Below are 21,393 nucleotides of genomic sequence, written 5' to 3'. Positions count from 1 at the left end.
GGAGTAAATAGCAACGAATGCGCCATTTTGTTGCATATGAAAACATGTTTGGACGCATGCGCATTTTGTTAGTTTTGGGTTTCTCGGATTCTCCTAACTAGCGCTATTCTCCCCAAAAAAAGAAAATCTCAGTGAGCAGTACCACTAGATCAGTGGTTCTCAATATGTTCAATTGAACCCCAGGGTTTCGGTGAACTAGTCTTAGGGGTTCGGCAGAGGTCAAGAACCAGTGTTTCTTCCAGGGGGGGGGGGAGACGACATTGGTAAAAGTATGTTCTCTATTTAAATTTAATTTCGTTCGGGGTGGGGGGGGGGGTAGACTGTTCGGGGAGGCTTCCCCCACCCCAAGAGATGCCTGGAAGAAACTCTGCAAGACACACACCCGATTCATATGATTTGCGATCTGATTTTGTCAAACCGGACGGTAGAACTAGCGGCCGATGACAGTTCAATTACGACTGCACAATATAGAATCTACATTATAGATCAAGTAACAAAGTGTGCCAGAGCAAGATAACACGTATCGGTATGGTGATATTTTTACATCATGTAAACCTTGACGCCATGATACACATACGGCATGATACGGCCCGAATCGTGTCAACGCCACCTATACAAACGCGCTTTGATCGTGTATATACGAGTTTTTGACGAACATACTATTTTATTTCTATATCGTGGCCCATAGTCGACTTGTGTGATTAAATTGTGTGATTTCTTTCAAAATGTTTTTTTAATAAAAATTTTAAAATATTTTTTTTTTAAATTGTAATTTATTTTTTAGGCAAATATTTCATGATAGACTAACTCGTCAGCATTTATTTTATATTTGTATTTGAAAATTTTGAACATTTTTAGCAACGATAGTGGTTAGGCTAAGTGTGATGGAGGGGGGGGGGGGCGTAGTTGAATTATTCAGATTACAGCTGCTGACCGGGAAAGTCTGTGGTAGGTCCTTGAGTCCATACAACTATGGTGGGTACTTGACTTAAGATGGGGAAACACAAGACAGTCAGCATGGTGCAGAGCACTCTGTTTCCTTTGCCGATGTCAAAGGAGTTGAAAGAACGCGAGCTACTGATCATTTTGAAAGAAAATATTTAAGTCATAGCCTATTTAGTGTCAAATGAATAAATTCTGAATTACTAAAAATAGATACATAAACAAAACCAATATTTTTTAAAAATCTTTATAAAAATTTTCGCTGAAAATAAGGATATAAAAATAATTTGTTTTCTTTAGTAAACACTAAAAATATGTAAAATGTCTCACGATCTTTTCACAGTCCGGAAAAGATTTAATAATCACGGTGTTTGATTTTCGTTCCCTAAAGCTTTACTTGACGCCAATGAAATTTCCCTCAAGATGCGTTATCCTTATAAAAAAGATGATTAATATTTTTAAAATATTCCTGATTTAGGTTTAGGAGGTAGTTTGTAGCAGGTGCTAATTTGTTTAGGCCAGTCTTTAGTTGGATCATAAGTTTGTTAGAATAAGGTTATTCAAGTGATACACAATAGAAAGTTATCAGAAAAAAAGTTATTGTACACATTGGGATACGACATGGGTATTTCGTTGACTGGTTGATTATATAATGAAACAAGCTAGAGGAAACAAATGGAATCCAGCGAACACAACATTTGCGAAACCTTGGGTTTCGGAGATGTCAACTACAAATGCAAAACCATTTTAACTGGTTGAAAAAGCAGTCATAACCGGTTTAATGATAGTGGCATGACGTTCAGATTAGAATCATTAGCGATGAAAATAATGAAATGCTTTTTAACTTTCTAAACCAATGTGAAATTCAAATGCATTGTTAAAAGAATGCAATCAAGATCTATAGCTAAATGTGAAGTATCTTTTATTGTATGTTTCGGAGCTAGGTGATTACAGAGAGTGGAGAACAGTGTTTCTTCCAGACTTTTTTCTCCGCGGTAGACTTTCTTCGGGAGGGGGGGCTATATAAATTCCATTTCGTTCGGGGGCGGTAGACTTGGGGGTGGGGCGCTCTGCCCCCCCCCCCCACCCCCACACGAAGAGATGCCTGGAAGAAACTGTTGGAGAATGAAATAATATATATAGTAACAGAAAGACAGCAAATAACATTACTAAGCAGGTGCTGGTGTAAAGTCCACGGGGAAAGAGGAAGAGTCGTGAAGAAAATCGTTTGAAATTATCAGGGGTCGATCTTCATATTATAAATCAAGTGAGTTGACGAAATGTTGCATACGCTTATGCTTCTCATGAAGCCGAAACTAATAAAAGGAGAAAATATAGTTTTTAGAGCAGCGATTCATAACCTGGGTTCGATCAAACACCAGAGGTTCTGTGAGTCGCTCTCAGGGCTTCGGCGAAGGTCAAGACACGCACCCAACCCATGTGAATCACAATCGGATTTTGTCAGTGTGGATGATAGAACTATTAAGCAGAGGCGTAGCGAGGGCGAGGTGGGTGGTGCGGATCGCACCGGGTGACACCATTTAGGGGGTGACATAAAGGCAAAAAATAGCATATACACATACATGTACGCGTATGCGGCATATATTTGAATTATAGGCCTATTTAGGCCGACAGAAACACACACACACACACACACACACACACACATATATATATATATATATATATATATATATATATATATATATATATATATATATATATATATATAGGGGGTGACACCAAGAAGTACCGCACCGGGTGACACCCGACCTAGCGACGCCACTGCTATTAAGAAGGGTTCGGTAAATGCGCATATGAAACTGATGGAGTTTGGTACCTCCAAAAAGGTTAAGTACTACTTTAGATTGCAGTTTGTACAAGGTGCAAGCTTTGTTGGTCCAATTGTGGTCGTGTATTTAGAACAATTTCGATATTAGTAGGGCCTATATCACAGCTTTAATTTATCAGTTAGGTTGAACAAAGTAACAAAGCAGTAGCAGACGTAGTGTTGTACCAGTTTACCATAGTTATCTATATGAAAATTGCAGTATTAGGACTTGTTATGAAACAGGCAATAAAAAAATGTCTATTCTGTACAATATACTGATTTTCTAGTAAACATGTTTATTAGGCAACTTTAAATATAGAAAGCCGTGTTATAGTTTTCTTAGCTCTTAAAATTTCGGCCAAAGATTATCAACTACACCCACCCGCTCCAACGGTATGCTATTTTACTGATCATATAGTGACGCAATAATCCGTGATATGTATTTCTCTTTAATACAATGGATCTAGGCAAGATGTAATGCAATCAAGTAAAAGGATCTGATATCTTAGTTGAGAGAATCGTACAAAGAACGTGTCGTGTCATTTCCTAACAAAACTAGCTAGTGAAATCGTAGATTCCGCGTTAATACAATTGGTTTCTATTTTAAGCGTTGAACGATTTATCAACTCACCGTTCCAGTGCAAATCCTTCCTATTTACATTGGCTTAAAAGCGCCCCGCACCCACTACTTTTTTCTTATTTTATTGTTACACAATACGCTTTAAATTAATACAATTGGTTTCTTTTCTAAGTGTTAAAAGAGTAATTGAATCGCCTATCAATTACAGATTATTGCTATTTTTGTAGACGAAAAAGCGCCCCCCACCCCCACCAACTAGGACACAGTTGTAACGTCATTAACTTCTTTACGGTTACACAGTCGTACAATACGCTTTAATACAATTGTTTTCTTTTATAAGTGATAAAGGTTATCTACTCACCAACTCAGTGTAAATCCTTCCGATTTTAATTAGCGAAAAAGCGCCGCCATCGAGGAAAAAAACGGAAAGCGTTTTTTTCCCGACCACTGTTTCTTAAGGGTATTTGTTATACAATATAGAAAACAATTAAATCAGTATGTTAAAGCTTGTAGCCGTTACATTTCTTAACTTTTACTGTTTATAATTCAAAACTGCAGCTTAAAATTAGCTTTTACATTTTTTTCTACCGTTTTCGCGCCCCCTAGGGTCTGCGACCGGGGCGCCCCCTTAGCTACGACTCTGCCCACCGGACGAAATAGAAAAAAATATAAAATGTATATAGAAAATATATTCTTTTAACATTGCTCGCCGCTCCCCAGCCCCGCGGAAGTTTCAAGTGCCCCGGTTTCATGGGAAATTTGAAAGCAAACTTTGCACAGCACCCATTAATAATCTTTCGCATAAAATGTTATATCCGATGATATCATGCTATAATAAGTTATAAAACAAACTTATAGATTACATTGCTTTTGTTGTCATTTTGGAAGTTTTTAAATTATTGTCCCTCCCCCCACTATCTGCCGAATGGCATCATGGATGGGGAATATAATCTTGATTTTAATTATACTCATTAGTCAATGTTCAATTGAACATACCACAATTTTCTCGATAAAATTGTTTGTTTTTGTTTTCTAATTAGTAGTGTCACCTCTTACCTTACTTTGGTGGATTATTTTAATTTCTGCGTAAAGATAAATTTAATTCTTATCTAGAGCAATGCGAGCAGAAAAAAAAGCAACGCATTGTTATCTCGTCAACGTTTCTAATCCCTAGTGTTATCCTCCCCCCCCCTTCTCCCCAATCACGACTATCGGTGTGGTTCAATGTGAATTTAATGCAGGTTATGTTTAATGTCAAAGGTGGCATGATGTACCCCGAGTATCGCTGTTTAAAAAAAATTACTTTAAAACTAAAACGGAAAGTTATGAATTTTACTAATACTTTTGTTAGGACTAGCAAATGTCATGTAAAAATTGTCAATCCCTCGGCTAGCAGTGGCAACGTAGTGGATAAAAATAGCAGCCAATCAATTATTGAGATATAACATAATAATCGAGTTTCAAGAAATGAGTCGCAATAGTATATGGAACGACTAAAATTTATTATTGGTTTATGTGATTGTTGGTGTAATTATTTGTTGTTTAAAACTATTAATTAGTTTGTTTTAATAATTAGAAAATCTCCTACTGCCACGCTAATTAATATTTTATTATTTAGACATTAAAAATAATAAAGTATCGATACGGATTTTAGTTGTCGATACTGAATCTACTAATTAGAAAGCGAGCTAAAATTCAAAACCTTCATAGCCACACGGTTTTTGAATACTAAGCCTGCACAAGAAAGTTGTCAAGAAGTGATAGTCATCCTTTAGGTAGTTATGTTAATTTCATGTTAATAATTAATATTTAAAAAGTGAAAATCTACTTATTAGTGTCAATTTTAATTCCAATATTTTATTCTAGATCTACGTATAGATCTAGAAGAAAGAAGTGGGCTGGGTCATTGAATATTTTCAAAAATTTTGTATTTTGCCAGCAGCCATGTCACAGGAAATTTCAAGAATTTGATCTAAAATCTAGTCTAAATCTAGATTATCTAGATCTAGAATCTAATCTTTCTACTTTCTAGCAATCCAGATCTAGATACAGCTTCGATTTAGTTAGCTGATAGACTAAGCCGTCTAAGCAGGGTAAAACTCCATTTTAGCATATTTTATCCCCCCCCCCCCCCCTTAGGGTTGCCAGATACCTTTTCCGAAAATACTGGACACCTTTCCATCCTTCCCTTCTCAGGTATGCAGCAAAGCAGAAGAAGGGGGGTAACAGAGTATTATTTCATATACTTGTCCAGTATTTATATTTATTTTATCCTGGACAGTCTGCTCAAATACTGGACTGTCCAGTTTTGAACTGGACACCAAGCAACCCTACCCCCATCTCACGTTCACCTCCAGTTGAGCGTATTTTATTATAAACACAACCGAAAACACACAAAAATGTTAGGAAAACACAAGATCTACTTTTTTTTTATGAATGTGATTTTTAATTAGAAAAGGTAAAAAAAAAACATAAAAAAGCGTTAGAACTGTTCCAATTAAATATCGTGTGATCGACAGCGGGAGAAAAATCCTTACATGGTCGCGGGTTCACTGAGTTCACATTGACTTTAATTATCAGCATACGTCATAGCTCGGGCAATAGCTGGGAGATACTTGTAACAATACAAACTTAACCGCCTTGCAATTGTGAGTTACGCTTACTGAGCCTTCTGTAGGCCTACTTTTCTAAAATAATCTTTATTTCTAGATTATATCTTGTTTATTGATATCATTATCAAGAGCATGATTATTTTGTTTCAGGATAAAATTTAGAAAATGGCAGAAAATGCACATGGTCACAATGCACGCATAAGTGCATACAAGAACAAAGGAAAGGACATAGAGGTAATGCTATTTTAAATTGCATAGGCCTAATGACAAATAACTGTAATATTTTAGGATTATTTATTGAATGTAGTTTTAATATAAGATTACATATTATCACAGGTTTACCAGGTTTTGTTGAATGTTGGTTGTTCCTCTACAGTCTACAGTAATCTTAAGTAGTAGGCCTACAATTTATTTTGTTTTTAATTTTTAAACACAGGATTTGCGCAGGCGTCGTGTTGAAACATCTGTTGAAATAAGGAAGCAAAAAAAGGAAGAGACTCTATTGAAAAGAAGAAATGTTGATCTTTCTGATGATGAGCCAACTAGTCCATTACAAGAACAAAATAAGGCATGCTATTTTTGATCTTAGTGTATTTTTAGTCTAGCACTGAATATTTAAAAAAAATTGATTTCATAACATAATTCATTTCTATTACTACTTCTGTACAGCAAATCGTCATGTCCATGTCTGAAATAATCTCCAGTATTAAGAGCATGGATGCCAATAAAGTTTTGAATGCAACTGTTGCAGTGCGAAAGCTGCTTTCTAAGGAGAAAAATCCACCAATAGATAAAGTGATTGAGGCTGGACTTGTAGAAAAACTTGTCTCTTTCCTTGATTGCAATGACAAGTAGGCATTACTTATTTTTTGTATATTAGATTATTTAAATCTCAGCTTGGTGTTGTCATTCATTTGAGTAAAAATTTTGAAGATTGTTCTTTTTAATTTGCCTGTCAGTCATCGTATCATACCCATTATTATTGTTGAATAGTAGGATATTTTTATGTAAGACGGTATTTAGTTTGCACATTAAAACTTTATGAATGTTTTCAGGCCAAGCCTTCAGTTTGAAGCAGCCTGGGCACTTACCAATATCGCATCAGGAACTTCTGAACAAACACAGGCAGTTGTTAGATCTGGTGCTGTGCCACACTTTATTAGGTTGTTGGGTGCACCTAGTATCAATTTAGTTGAGCAGTGTATATGGGCTCTTGGAAATATTGCTGGTAAAATTTTGTTTCACACTTACTATTCTAGGTCTGTAATAACTTTCACTTGCCTCTGTTTTCTCACTTAGCCAACTATTTTATGGATACTTAACCTATACTGTCTAATCCATTTTCAGGTGATGGATCTGAAATGCGTGATATGGTTACTTCAAATGGCATCATTGAACCTCTTATGAGACTTGTAGACATGAGTGCTCCAGTATGTAGTCTATATTTAAATATAATTTATGTACATTTATTCTATATAACACTTGTATATATTTCTTATCAAAATAAGACCCTTTGTATGTTCCTGATATTTACCTGAATTGTTTTTCCAGCCTGCATTCCTCCGTAATTTGACTTGGACTTTCTCCAACTTATGTCGCAACAAAAATCCTCCACCAAAAATGAAAGCCATCAAAGCATGCTTACCTGCACTTGCCACACTTATCCAGCATTCAGATAAGGAAGTTCTTGCAGATACATGCTGGGCCCTTTCTTATATAACAGATGGTGCTAATAATCAGATCCAAGAGGTTGTTGATATGCCAGGTACTTTCATGAATGTTTTAGTTATCTTTTAGTTTAGATACATTTCCAATGAGATTAATAGCGAATATAGCTCAACTGTTGTATTAAAAATTTTGTTTAAGGTGTTGTGCCAAGGCTTGTAGAGTTGTTGGGAAGTGTCGATGCTGCCGTTGTTACACCTGCCTTGAGAACGATCGGCAACATTGTTACTGGGGATGACTCTCAAACCCAGGTTAATTTAACTTAAGCTCACAATCATTTATATCTCAATTTTAAATCAGACTTAATTCATTTCTTCAATACACATGCACAAGTTTTAGCTAACATGTTTTTCCTCATTGTCAGGTTGTTGTTGACACAAATGTACTACAGATGATGCCAGGGTTGTTGCAGCATATAAAGGCCAGCATCAAAAAGGAGGCTTGTTGGATGTTGTCAAACATTACAGCTGGATCTACTGAACAAATTCAAGCTGTTATTGATCACAATCTTGTTCCTTTAGTCATTGAAGTGTTGTGCACAGTAAGTTGTGTTTATATTAAAGAAATAGCTGTCTGGATTGAATTTAACCAATTTATTAACAAAAATTTAAAACATTTTGTAGGGTGATTTCAAAAGCCAGAAGGAAGCTGCCTGGGCCATCACCAACTTGACATCAGGAGGAACTGTACAACAGATCAGCTATGTTGTGCAGTGTGGAGCTCTCAAACCACTTTGTGATCTATTAGCATCTAAGGACACTAAATTGTTGCATGTCTTGATGGATGGCATTGCCAACATTTTGCAGGTAACAATTGTTTTTTAGTGTTTTACTTGGAGAACATTTTGCATCACTTTTTCATGGCATTTATGTAAAGTTTATTGTATTTGTCCATGTTTTGTTAATAGTCCTGATAAATTAACAGCAGTTTTTGTGTGAATATTTCACTGTACTGTATGAGTATATAGTTGTAGATGTTGAATATTAAAAAAACTTTGCATATTCAGGCAGCAGATAAGGTTGGTCAAGTAGAGCCTATCTGTACAATGCTAGAAGAGATTGGTGGTCTTGATAAAATTGAACAGCTCCAGAATCATGAGAACCAGCAAGTTTACAAGAAGGCTTATGATATCATTGAGAAATATTTTGGTGAAGAGGTCAGTCTTTCTAACTCTTTCTTGCAAATAGTGTTTCAGATTTATTTTACCTTGGATTAATATTGATTATATAGGTGTGTTTTATCCTGTTTTTTAATTTATTGCAGGGTGAGGATGAAAATCTTGCACCAGAAGGAGATGCAGAGTCTAATCAATATCAGTTTAGTACAGAAAATATCAATGCAGCTCAGGGATTCAATTTCTAGTTTTCCAAAATTTTATGTTAGGTTTGTTACAAAAGTAATAATTTATTTTTGTTTTGGTTATATGACTCAATATACTAATATTTTTATCTTGAAATTCTGAATTTAGTCTGTTATTTTGAAACATCTGTCACTATTTTTAATACTGACTGTTGTGATAATGCTACTTAACTGCTACTGTTAACAAATTTTGTAATCATGTCAAGGTGTATGTGCTTTGTTCTTTGTTACATTTGCTGTGCCTTGCATCTCCACAATACTTCTACAAGAAAGTCTTCATCTACATTTGCATCACATTCTTATCTCTTTTGACTTGAAACATGTTTTTTGTATGTCTACATTTTTTTGTAACCATTGTATTAAACATGTCAAACAAAAGTTAATAAGCTTTTTTTCATGTTTCTGGTTTAGATGTTTTTTAAAATTAAATTGACTGGCAATCTCTCCTAGAAATTAAATATGCAAAAATAATAAGCTCACAAGATTTAGATAATCAGCAGAATGAAAGTTCTTTTTTTTTCCTGGTTTCCACTTGCTATTTTGGGTTCCTTGAGATATGATCACACAGAAAACTGCTACTTGAAACTAAGTATTCAAATTCATTTTATCATGTTTTGGAAACCTGTTTTACTATGCTATAATTTATAAGTGTACATGTCATTCTTTGCTAAAGACTAAGCATATCATCAGTGTGGTTCCTTACAGTAAAAGCAACTTTTATAGATCTGATTTGAATGCATTTAAGTTAAGAAAGATCAATATAAAGTGTTAATAGGTTGAAATCTAATAGAAATATTGTCTCAATATAGAAATAAGGATATCTACTCCAATTCAGCGAGATTAGATATAAGAAGTACTATTAAAAAGACTACATAACGAGACCAGTATCTTCCTTGGTCTGTTCCTTCTACAAATACAATCACAGCCTGGTTAGATATGTGATGTGAACAACTTTGCTAAGGTTACTCCTATTAAATCATGGATAATGATTATCAACATATTTCCAACACTTTAGCTACATGTCCAATTGGAACCAAGAAAGACCACAACAAAATGATAAATCTATTAGTTTAATCCTGTACTTTCATAGTTTGTGTAGCACATAAATTTATTCTGTAGGCTGTTGACATGCATTGGCTCAAATTTACAAGGGGTAACCTGTAACAATCTCTTCGCTAAATCTGCCATCACAGCACCTGAAATATTTTAAAGATTAATCAAATTAATGCATATTTTGACTTTGCATCTTTCAATTAAGCCATAATGTATATATTAACACTGGAGGTTTAAAAAAAAAATTCTCCATGCCAAATATTTGAGGGTGATGATTTTTGACTGAAAACAAAAAAGTGGGGAGTGGATTGAAATGAAAGTTTTAAAAGCCAGAATTTCCCTATTGACTCTAGTTGATTTAAGAACAATTTGGGCCCTGATGAATTGTAATATTTTGATTTTGTATAACTTTTCCTTACGATACATTAACCTCTTAAAAACCCCTTTTTATATTTTGACATTAACTTGATTAACCCTCCTACTAGGGCCAAAAACAAAGTATTTGGCTAATAGTAAGTAAAGGGATAGGACACTGAGCTGGTCTTACAGTGCTTAATGAAAAAAAAGTAATAGCTCTGTAAAGGGAACTTCACTTTCATTTTGAAGAGTTAATTGAAAGCAGAAGAAAATTTAGTAAACCAAAATAAAAATTTCAATAAAATATACCTGTACATAAAATAATTTTTTCTTTAGCTAGGAACTTAATTGTCATAGCAGTTTTACAGAGACATTCCTCTGACAGGAAAGGTGGATCAGCGATGACAATATCAAAACTATTCTTTAAAGCTTCATCGAGTCTAAGAGGTTCTTTGTAGTCATAAAAAATAAAGTCCTCATTGTAAATTTGAAATCTTGAATCATATTCAAGACATTTTGCCTCAATTTTGTTTGACTTGAGCTCTCGAAGTTTTTTGTACACTGTAGGTGAGCTAACACAAGCAATCCTGTAAAAAGAAATACAGCAGTTAGAATTTGGGTAGAGTAAAACAATTCACACTTTTGAAACATTTTATACAGTAATATTAACTAATCTGATTTTTTGAAAACTATGAATGGATTTTCTAATTGTATTGTCTTGTGATGAATAGTTGTTGACAAGGGTTCAATCAAAGATACTGAGTAAGTAGATTTGCAACTGCAGAATACATGTCCTTACAAGGTGTAAACAAATGCCGTCTGGCCTGAAAAATGACTACTGGAATAATCAAATTAATGATCAATTTAAATGTAGGCCTAAATGAAACAAATTTAAGGAAGTAAATATTGGCAAGTTGTTTTAATAACCATACACATAAATTACCTCCCTTCCTCTCCAGCAACAGTTAATGCCTCTTTTGCAAGTCTCTCAGCAGTTTTATCATCGTACCAAAATTGGCTAAGTTGCTTGAAAGATAAAAGGATTTTCTCACTAAGAAGAAGCTCAAAATTATATTTGCCTAAAAATACAGGGCTTTAAGCTACATATTTAAATTTATAGATAGGTTTAAATATTCTGATTTTAAAATAATGAGGTGCTGGCATATTACTAGGCAAAGCTAATTAAATTAGGAGCATTGTATTTGTTATTATAATTTCTTGCTTAAATCTTAATATTAATAAAATTTTTGTTTTCCAATGGTTGTTAGTGCATCAGTGCTCACCCAGTCTTCCTTAGGTTGGAATTTGTCAACATTTCCAGACATTGCTTCTGTGAGTCTTTCCTTCTCTGCCTCCTGTTCTGTGTAAAACTCTTGCAGTGCTGCCAATGCTTGTGCTGATAGTTGAACTTCATCATCTGACTCAGACATGTTTCTTCTTTAGAATCTAAAACAAATAGTTAAAAGGCCTGAACAAAATTCATCAATAACAAAAATGACTTATGTTCAGTGGCGTGCAGAGGGGGGGGGGGGCGGACGGGGCCCAGACCCCGGGCATCCACCAGTGGGGGGCATCCAGCGGAGGTGTAAAAAAAATTTTTTAGCCTTTTTTTTTTTTTTTTTTTTTTTTAGTAATTTAAAAATTGTTGCGATATGTCGTGTCATGGTGTCATCGTAACTTTCCATATGTTTTGCGATCTCGCTGAAAAAGATTGTAACACTCAATCGTCTGTCACTCGTTTTAACATTACACTGTCCGTATACCAAAACTTATATAGAAAAAGCGGGCATCAGTGAAGGGTAGTCCTATGGAAGTCAATGATATTCCCTTAATAAATGCGTGTGATATTTATTTACTATAGTGTAGGGGCATCGTTTAGAGTACTTGTGACCAAATTATTCTCATGCACTGTAATAGCGCATCTTTAAAGTAATATGCGCGTATTCGTTATACTCATTTTCAAGGACATCCGTCGAGTAATTAAATCATATTTATTTTTATGCACTATAGGGGCATCTTTAAAGTAATTATTTGTATATTCATTATAATATATTTTATGAGCATTTAGTAATATGCCCACTTCACTTTATAATACATTTTAAAGGCATCCATACAGTAAGTATGCCCATCTTGTTTTTATATATTGTAGGGGCATCTTGAAAGTAATTATGCTTATATTCATGTATTACACTCGAAGGACATGCAACAGTAATTACACCAATCATCGTTTTTAACACTGGGGGCATCTCTTAAGCTTTTTTAAAAAATGTACTTCTTCATTATGATCCATTTTAAGGGCATCCAAATGGTAATTATGCCCATATTATTATTATAAATTTTTGGGGCATCTTTGGTGAAATATATGGCCATTTGTAGTGTAATAACGCCCAAACTTTTTTTTTTGTTAAATTGTATGGGCAGCCTTCAGTGGTGTAACTAGGATTTTCGGGCCCCTATGCAAAAATTAACAATGTTAATAATGTTAGTCGCCCGCCCTCCCACACACTGAATGCCACTGCCTGTACACTAAGAAAGGACTTGTGGCCTTTTTGAAATTAAATTATTTCTACAATAGAAAAAAAAAACTTGATTTCATTTTTAAAAAAATTATTTATATAAAATAAATATCAAAATTCCAATGTAAAAGTTTTAACTTTTTAAAAGAAGGAAAATGACCCCTATTTACCTTGGGCCCCTATGCTTTGCTTACTCTAGATTTACGGTAGCTACGCCACTGGCAGCCATTAATATATATTTATTTTCATTCATTATATAAGCATACTTAAGAATACGAATAAACATTTTGTTTTCGATACATTGTAATGATATCATTCAGAATAATTGCGCCCATATTGATTTTTACAAATAGGAGGAGCATGCTTTAAGTAGTGTTAAAGTTAAAGTGTTTTAACTCTGAGTAGAGCTTTCTTTAAAGTTAATAGTGAGCTATCTATAGAGTTATTGAGCCCATATTGATGTAATGAAATGTGGGGATGCGGTGTGGGTTTTTAGGCTATGGAAGCCGCTAGTGGATTATTCTCCCCCCCCCCCCCCCTGAACTAGACAAGCGTACTTGGGTGTTAAATTTGTGAAAACGCGTCCAAGTCTAGGGAGGGCTGACATAGCATAGTGGATTTTTTAAACACTGTCCGATGTAGAAGTGTTTTTTTTTTAGAGCTGGCAGCTTTAGCAAACCAAGGTACACTTCTGTTGTATTCAAGGTTAAGATAGTTTGAGAGTATCTAGCATCACCCATCTCTTTAAAGAGTTGACGTTTTGACCAAGTGGTTTAGAGAAAAAAAATCTGAAACATCTCTAGTTCAATGCACACTCTCACCTGTATTAGTTACACTATAGGAATTCCTAAACAGGCCAAGAGAGAAACATCCCATTAATAAAGGCGTGTCTGACGCCCTAATTGTAGACACGGACGTTTTTGTCCCTGCGGTCTCAGGTGGTAATATAAAACCGGATGAGACTCTTTTGTAGTGCATCACAGCCCCCCCCCCCCCCACCACGACACGTCCCGCAATTGTCTCCCCCATTTCCAACCCCCCCCCCCCCCCCCCCCCCCCCAAGTTCCAACCATTCATTCCATTTGGATTTAACTGGCTGTAGTCAACGTGTTCATCTCAATTAAGATAAGTACAATATTTTAAATACATGCTTTTCTGTGTATATTAACGTCCAACACAACTTATTTGTTTTTTTTGTAACTAAGCTTTATATATTTATATATATATATATATATATATATATATATATATATATATATATGTAACTGGGGTAGGCCTAACTACCAGTTACAAATGATAACGAACGAGAGGCCGAGACGCGGTGTTGGTCTGATGCAACCGATAACAGGTGGCTTATTGGGTCGGGCTGATAACAACCTCAAAGCTACGCGTGCTATTTTGGGAAACGGTATTCAGACGGCCTGTCAACTTTGATGGATAGGACGCAGATGTTATTTTACGGTCTGTACGTTTGAACTACGCAACTGGTGGTCGGAGATCGAGTACAAGTATCGATTACGGAGGAATACAAGTACGGGGACGAGTACGGATACAAGGCATAAATAGGAGGGCACGGCAGGACTCGTTCTCTCTCTTCCCGTTTCAGCGAGCTCTCTTCCATCTTCATCGCTCGCTTAGATCAGTCAGTCTGTGTGACTATGTCAAGTCGGTTATAGAACGGGTTAGCCGTATTGTGTTAAGGAGGATTATAGACATGTGGATTCAGTTATATAAAGCCTAGTGAAGGACTGTTAGGGGTCAGTTGATTCAGACTATTATTGAGAAGCATTCCTGTTGATTTATTGTGTTATTATGAAGCATTTCTTGATTCATGTAATAAAGGATCAATAGCGAACCTGCATCTTGAGTATCTATACTGTGGTCAATGTTGTCTAGAATGAGTGGTTAAACTCGTTAACACGTGGCACTACAGGCAATTAGGTCTCATTACATGTGGCGTTGCGAGCATGGTAACTGTTGGCTCGTTACAATTGGCGTTGTCGGCAGGATAAATGTTCGCTCGTCACAATTGGCGCTGCGATCAGGATGAATTCAACTAGACTTGCCGTTTAAGGCACCTATAGTCAACCTTGTGCATAACTGTGTTTAGTGTGTGTGTGAATTCGGACATTCAGGAACTGTGAAAATTGAGGAACGAGGAAAAATTTTTCATACACACACGGTAAGAAAGAACTCTTTTTTTTTAGTACTTAAGGAAGAAAATGTCTACTCTGGACGAGAAGCAGACCCATATAGTGGTCCTACCCAGAGAGTCCCATATTAACAAATTTTACGGGGACGGAGACCCAACTTTAACCAACAGGTTCAGTGAAGAGGTCAAAGCGGCCTGGGCCTCGAGACATATGTCACCAGAGGAAAGATTAAGACTGCTGATGGGCAGTATAGGTGAAACGGTTAGGGCAGAGGTTAAGTGCCACGATAGGACCGTCCAATCAGATCCAGATAAGGTGCTGGATCTGATTATGGAGACCTTTGGGGAGAGACGGTCGGGAGTGCAACTGCTATCGGGATTCGTGGGCTTAAAGCAGAGAAAGGCGGAGAGTGTGATGGAGTACTCACACAGGATGAACAGGGCCTTTGATTTGGTAAAGGGCAAATCACCGGACATTGATGTACGCCTACTGAGGGACCATTTCATCGAGGGGCTAGCAACCCCGATCTTAAGGAGAGAGTTGAAAGAGGAGGTCCACAGAGACCAGCAGTTGACCTTCCTTCAGGTCAGGAACTCAGCGATCCGCAGGTCCGAGGATGAGGACCAATCGAACTGTTCGGTGGACAAAGTCTCTGTGCCTGAACAGAGACAATCCCCACCCACAGGGGCCGACACGATGGAGACCATGATGGCTCAACTGTTGGCCCACCTAGAGAAGGTTGACCAACGTTTGGAGAGGTTGGAAAGCAGGTCAACAGCTGAGAATCAGGAAAAGAACGGGACAAAACAGGGACGGGTTGGACGGCCGCGTCCTGCCAAGCCATCACTCCAATGGACGGCAGACGGTCGACCAATTTGTTTGTCTTGTTCACAACCCGGACATATGGCACGGTACTGTCCGGTGAAACGATCGCCCTCTGTAAGGCAGGTCAAGGCTACAGAGCGGCGAGGTAATGACTTGGTAAACAAAATGACACAGAAACACAGTAGGGAGAAAAAGAAAGGTAAAACACAACTAATGGAAAAAATGAACTGTGAAATGAACTTGAATGTTGAAAAGTGTCAAGTGAACAATTTGTTGGTAGAGAAAAATGATGATAAGAAGAAAATTGGTAGACTTAATAAAGGAATTCAAAGTCTAACCAGGAAACTGGATAGGAAAAGTTCATGCAAATCAAAAGCACAGGAGAAATGTTCATCTTTAAAGTGTCTGTTATCGGAAGAAGTAAATAAAAATAGTAGACAACAGAACAGTGTTGGCAAACTAGAAGAAATGAAAGAGTCTCAAACAAGACTTGAAGAGAAATTATCCGATATTGAAAAAGAACTTCAAAGTACAGCAAGGCTGGGATCCATCGAACAGCGATGGGCAGCAGAATTGGCACTCTTTGACCTAGAGATAAAGTATCGCCCGGGGCGGTCCAATGGCAATGCGGACGCCTTATCAAGGAATCCTTACGAGAGACCGGGTGATGAGGAAGAAACACTGACAGGAATATGTGAGGTCAGAGCGTCAACAGATATCCCTCATGGGGTACAAGTGATGCAAAACGGGCAGACCGGGGTGGAGCACATATCCACGGAACCCGAACATATGGACAGTAGTGATTTTAATTGCCTTAATCACCAAAAGATAAGAGATGCCCAGAGAACGGATAGTGGCTTACAACCGCTATTGAAACACGTCCAGGAACAAAAATTCCCAGGAAGGAGGGAAAGAGAACAATTTGGTCGAGAAACAAAGAAAATACTGAGTCAGTGGAACCGTCTCAGTATAAAGGATGGTGTTCTCATGCGGAGAATTCATGACCAAATTGATGGCACAATACACCAGGTGGTGGTGCCGGGACAATTACGAGAAGAAGTGCTAAGGTTGGCACATGACAGGGCAGGACACCAGGGTCAGGACAGAACCCACAAAATATTACGACGGAGGTGTTACTGGCCCAATATGGAAATGGAGGTCAAACGCCATTGTGAGGCTTGTGTGAGGTGTCAGCATGCGAAAATGCCAGTTGTCAAAATGAGACAGCCATCAGGACACCTACTAGCGACAAAACCACTAGAGATTGTGGCTATGGACTTTACGTCGTTGGAGCAATCATCGGATGGGACGGAACATGTGTTGGTAATGACTGATGTATTCACCAAATGGACTGTGGCGGTGCCCACACGAGATCAGACTGCCAAAACAGTGGCAAAGGTCTTATTACAACATTGGTTCATCAAATATGGCATACCAAGACAATTACACTCTGACCAAGGAAGGGCCTTTGAGTCAGAAGTAATTAACCAACTGTGCAACCACTACGGGATCAACAAATCTAGAACAACCACATTTAATCCGAAAGGAAACGGACAGTGTGAACGGTTCAACCGCAGCATGCATGATTTGCTGCGTACGCTAGAACCTGAACAGAAAAAACGTTGGCCTGATTTTCTCCCAGAGTTGGTATATCTATACAACTGCACACCACATGCCACAACCGGCTTTTCGCCATACATGTTGCTGTTCGGACGAGAGGCTCGACTCCCTCTTGATTTGTTCCTAGGAAAAAGGGAGAGTATGACTGGCTCATACACCGCACTGGAATATGTGAATGAACATATGAGAAGAATTAGAGAAATGTACAGGGTAGTACAGGAAAGACTAGAACATGAATCTCGGCGAAGGGAACCGCCGATACAGACGAAGGACCCGCCACTCAAACTGAATGACAGGGTATTACTGCGTAGCCACCCGTTAGGCAGAAACAAAATCCACGATCTCTGGGGACAGGAGATATGGCAAGTCGTGGAGATGCCTAAAGTAGCAGGTGGCCCCTTTAAGATAAGACCCATCGATCACGCCAAACCGGATCGGTGGGCGAATATTGCTCAATTAAAGAAATATTGGAATAGGCAAGAAGAGCAGTCACACACACAGAAACCCAAGACAATTAGGGAACCGGAAGTTATAACGGAAATTCACATACCCATTCCGGAACCATATCACCATCAACAGAACAACAGCGATACGCAAGGGGAGGATACCGGCAACAATGAGGATCCCGGTCCCTCCAGAAGCAGAGAGACAGTAGACCATCAGATAAGTGGTCCGCGGAGAAGTTTAAGGAACAGAAGGAATACGAAATTTTTTGTCAGCAACCATCAATTCTTTCATGGTCGCGCTGGTATGAAAACAGACTGTTCAAAGAGCTATAGAAGTGAACTGGTGAAGGCACCAAATGGAAAGGGTGGATGTGAATTCTAGAACTGTTTTGTGTCTCAGGAAGATGATGTAGACACAGTTGATATGTGAAATAGGTAGAACTGTCAATCGTATACGAATGGAACGTCGTGGACAGTGAGTAGAACAATAGATTTTTTTTTTACGACTGTGCGATTGACTTTGGAGGAGTGCACCTGCCAGGCGTTGTTTGTGGTTGAAAACACACAAAAAAAGCAGGGGTGGATGTAACTGGGGTAGGCCTAACTACCAGTTACAAATGATAACGAACGAGAGGCCGAGACGCGGTGTTGGTCTGATGCAACCGATAACAGGTGGCTTATTGGGTCGGGCTGATAACAACCTCAAAGCTACGCGTGCTATTTTGGGAAACGGTATTCAGACGGCCTGTCAACTTTGATGGATAGGACGCAGATGTTATTTTACGGTCTGTACGTTTGAACTACGCAACTGGTGGTCGGAGATCGAGTACAAGTATCGATTACGGAGGAATACAAGTACGGGGACGAGTACGGATACAAGGCATAAATAGGAGGGCACGGCAGGACTCGTTCTCTCTCTTCCCGTTTCAGCGAGCTCTCTTCCATCTTCATCGCTCGCTTAGATCAGTCAGTCTGTGTGACTATGTCAAGTCGGTTATAGAACGGGTTAGCCGTATTGTGTTAAGGAGGATTATAGACATGTGGATTCAGTTATATAAAGCCTAGTGAAGGACTGTTAGGGGTCAGTTGATTCAGACTATTATTGAGAAGCATTCCTGTTGATTTATTGTGTTATTATGAAGCATTTCTTGATTCATGTAATAAAGGATCAATAGCGAACCTGCATCTTGAGTATCTATACTGTGGTCAATGTTGTCTAGAATGAGTGGTTAAACTCGTTAACACGTGGCACTACAGGCAATTAGGTCTCATTACATGTGGCGTTGCGAGCATGGTAACTGTTGGCTCGTTACAATTGGCGTTGTCGGCAGGATAAATGTTCGCTCGTCACATATATATATATATATATATATATATATATATATATAAGTATTTATGGGGCATCTTCCGGTTGAGTTTGCCCCGGGCATCTACATAGGTCTGCACGCCACTGCTTATGTTAAGCTTAACAGATTATGTCTATAGGCCTAGTGTGTATATTTCAAAATTGATCAATTTACTTTTAATACCTTAGTGACTTAGTGTTAAGTTATGATTTCCTATTCTCATAAAACTCCATCTATTCAGCCTTATACTTATATTCTTATACAGTCTTATACTGAAGTAGAGAGTCCATAAGTTTCTTGACCTGGGCATATGGTGTGGTCTGCACTATACCCAGCTGCTTTCACTTTCCATAACTCAAGTCAGGTACCCACCAGAGCGTGTGAACTCAGGGACGTACTGCAGACACTGAGGTCCAAACTCAATACTTTTAACTTTTGGTTAGCAGACAAGCACTTTAATTATTAATACCAAACCAATCTGTCTTGTCCTTGTCTTATGCTGAGCTAGATCTCTGAGTGATCTAGCTAGATCTAGTAGCTAGTGTAGATACTATATTACTAAGATACTAGATCTAGATAGATAGATTCTAGATCTAAATCTAAAACAATTTCTAGATCTAGTTTCTAGTACTAGATCTAGAGCTAGATCTAGATCTAATCTAGTAATCTAGTCAGATCTATCTCTAGACTCACTCTAGACTCTAGAGAATCTAGTTAAAATTTAAATATAATTTAATTTCAATAACTTTACTTTTAGACTTACTATTAATTTTTAATTGTATTTATAATATTAACTTCTAGTCCTACCACAATAGGTCTAGATTTATATCTAAAGTCGAGAGCTAAAACGACTTAGATCTAGAAAGTTAGAAAGTCTTAGACTCTTCTTAGAGTTAGACGAAGTTGAAGATGAGAAATTTGTCTGTAACCACGAAGCTCATGTGTAATTTTATACTGCTAATAACTACCAAAGTTACCACTACACTATTTTCAAGTAAAACTCCGTGCCGTAGGCGTAGCCTGCCACTGGCTAGATCTTAAGATGGATGCGAAAATGCGAGAATAATAAATTAATAACAAGCCCATGGCCATTAGCATTATGAAAATAATAAACAAATATAATATCCATACAAAGCAAAAGTTTTCATTTGTAATTAGGTCTTTGACTTATCTAGTTAGATCCACAATTCCAAACAAGAACATTAATTAATAATTTATTTAGTATTATTTAGGCTTTCTCAATCTGACATCCGAATATCTTCCCCTCAAAATCATCTTTAGCTTCACTCATCCTTTACTAAGCCATCATTACCACTCAACAAACAAAATTAAATGGGGGGGGGGGGGTTCAAATAGTGTGACATCATACTTTTGCATTAAAAAAAAAGTAATGTTAGGAAACTAAATTTTAGCCGTTATTTCTTGTTTTAGAAAACTGTTTTAATAAATTTTATTAAGTTTGAATGGCAGCATTTTAAAAGTGTTGCAACCAGCAAGTGACTGCATAGACAGACACATGTTGATGAAGCTGATGACTAGACCATTGTTATAATACCTACCCGCTAGAAGTGGCACCCCTGGGTGGATCTTACCTTGTGCAGCAGCTTAGAATACCTCACCACTGCCCATCATGTGGTACTTAACTAGAAAATGTTTGGTATCTTTATATTTTTGTGTCACCCTTTTACATGGTTCACTCCCCCCCCCCCTCCCCCACACATGCAATGCTAATGGTGATATTCCTTACAGCTTTAAAAAAATTAGTTTTTTTTCATCCTGAACTGTTTTTAAACAGTGAAGAAAGTTTACTGTCCTCCCCCCCCCCCCCTCCCGAAGGAAATTGAATTTATATAGAAAATATAGCCTATACTTTTAACAGTGTCCCCTCCTGAAATTTTAGTGGATCAGATACTTATCAGAGCTGGATAGACTGGGAACATCCAGGACTTTTGCATAGCTCTACCATCAGACCATGCGGTTGATCTATATACATTATTAAACATCAAAATTCATATTTTGAGAAATTTG

The 21,393-nt window shown here is 37.4% G+C and overlaps 2 protein-coding genes across 4 annotated transcripts; one reads left to right on the top strand and one right to left on the bottom strand.

Moving 5' to 3' along the window:
* Positions 1-5,018: 5,018 nt before the first annotated feature.
* LOC131951941 (importin subunit alpha-1) lies at positions 5,019-9,427 on the top strand. The gene is made up of 12 exons (XM_059314410.1): positions 5,019-5,128; positions 6,116-6,199; positions 6,402-6,533; positions 6,635-6,816; positions 7,021-7,193; positions 7,313-7,395; positions 7,517-7,730; positions 7,832-7,941; positions 8,055-8,231; positions 8,314-8,496; positions 8,697-8,846; positions 8,954-9,427. Exons 2-12 carry the CDS (start codon positions 6,131-6,133, stop codon positions 9,050-9,052), a joined length of 1,572 nt encoding a protein of 523 aa, XP_059170393.1. The 5' UTR covers positions 5,019-5,128; positions 6,116-6,130; the 3' UTR covers positions 9,053-9,427.
* A 676-nt stretch (positions 9,428-10,103) lies between these two features.
* On the bottom strand, positions 10,104-20,312 carry LOC131951942 (EEF1A lysine methyltransferase 1). 3 transcript variants are annotated; one of them, XM_059314412.1, is made up of 5 exons: positions 20,173-20,312; positions 11,743-11,905; positions 11,403-11,485; positions 10,769-11,046; positions 10,104-10,245 (listed from the first exon to the last, which is right to left on the bottom strand). In XM_059314412.1, the coding sequence occupies exons 2-5, from the start codon at positions 11,887-11,889 to the stop codon at positions 10,115-10,117; spliced, it is 639 nt and encodes a 212-aa protein (XP_059170395.1). In that variant the 5' UTR covers positions 11,890-11,905; positions 20,173-20,312; the 3' UTR covers positions 10,104-10,114. The 3 variants fall into 3 exon arrangements, with proteins under 3 accessions (XP_059170395.1, XP_059170394.1, XP_059170396.1); XM_059314411.1 differs by having other exon boundaries at positions 20,129-20,274; XM_059314413.1 differs by lacking the exon at positions 20,173-20,312 and adding an exon at positions 19,549-19,734.
* Between the last annotated feature and the right edge of the window lie 1,081 nt (positions 20,313-21,393).

Source organism: Physella acuta, unplaced genomic scaffold (assembly GCF_028476545.2).
Source record: "Physella acuta isolate Inbredline_101_S28 unplaced genomic scaffold, ASM2847654v3 ptg000839l, whole genome shotgun sequence".
NCBI classification, from domain to species: domain Eukaryota; kingdom Metazoa; phylum Mollusca; class Gastropoda; family Physidae; genus Physella; species Physella acuta.
Note: the sequence above shows the minus strand (reverse complement) of the source record. Positions and strands in the feature narration are given on the sequence as shown.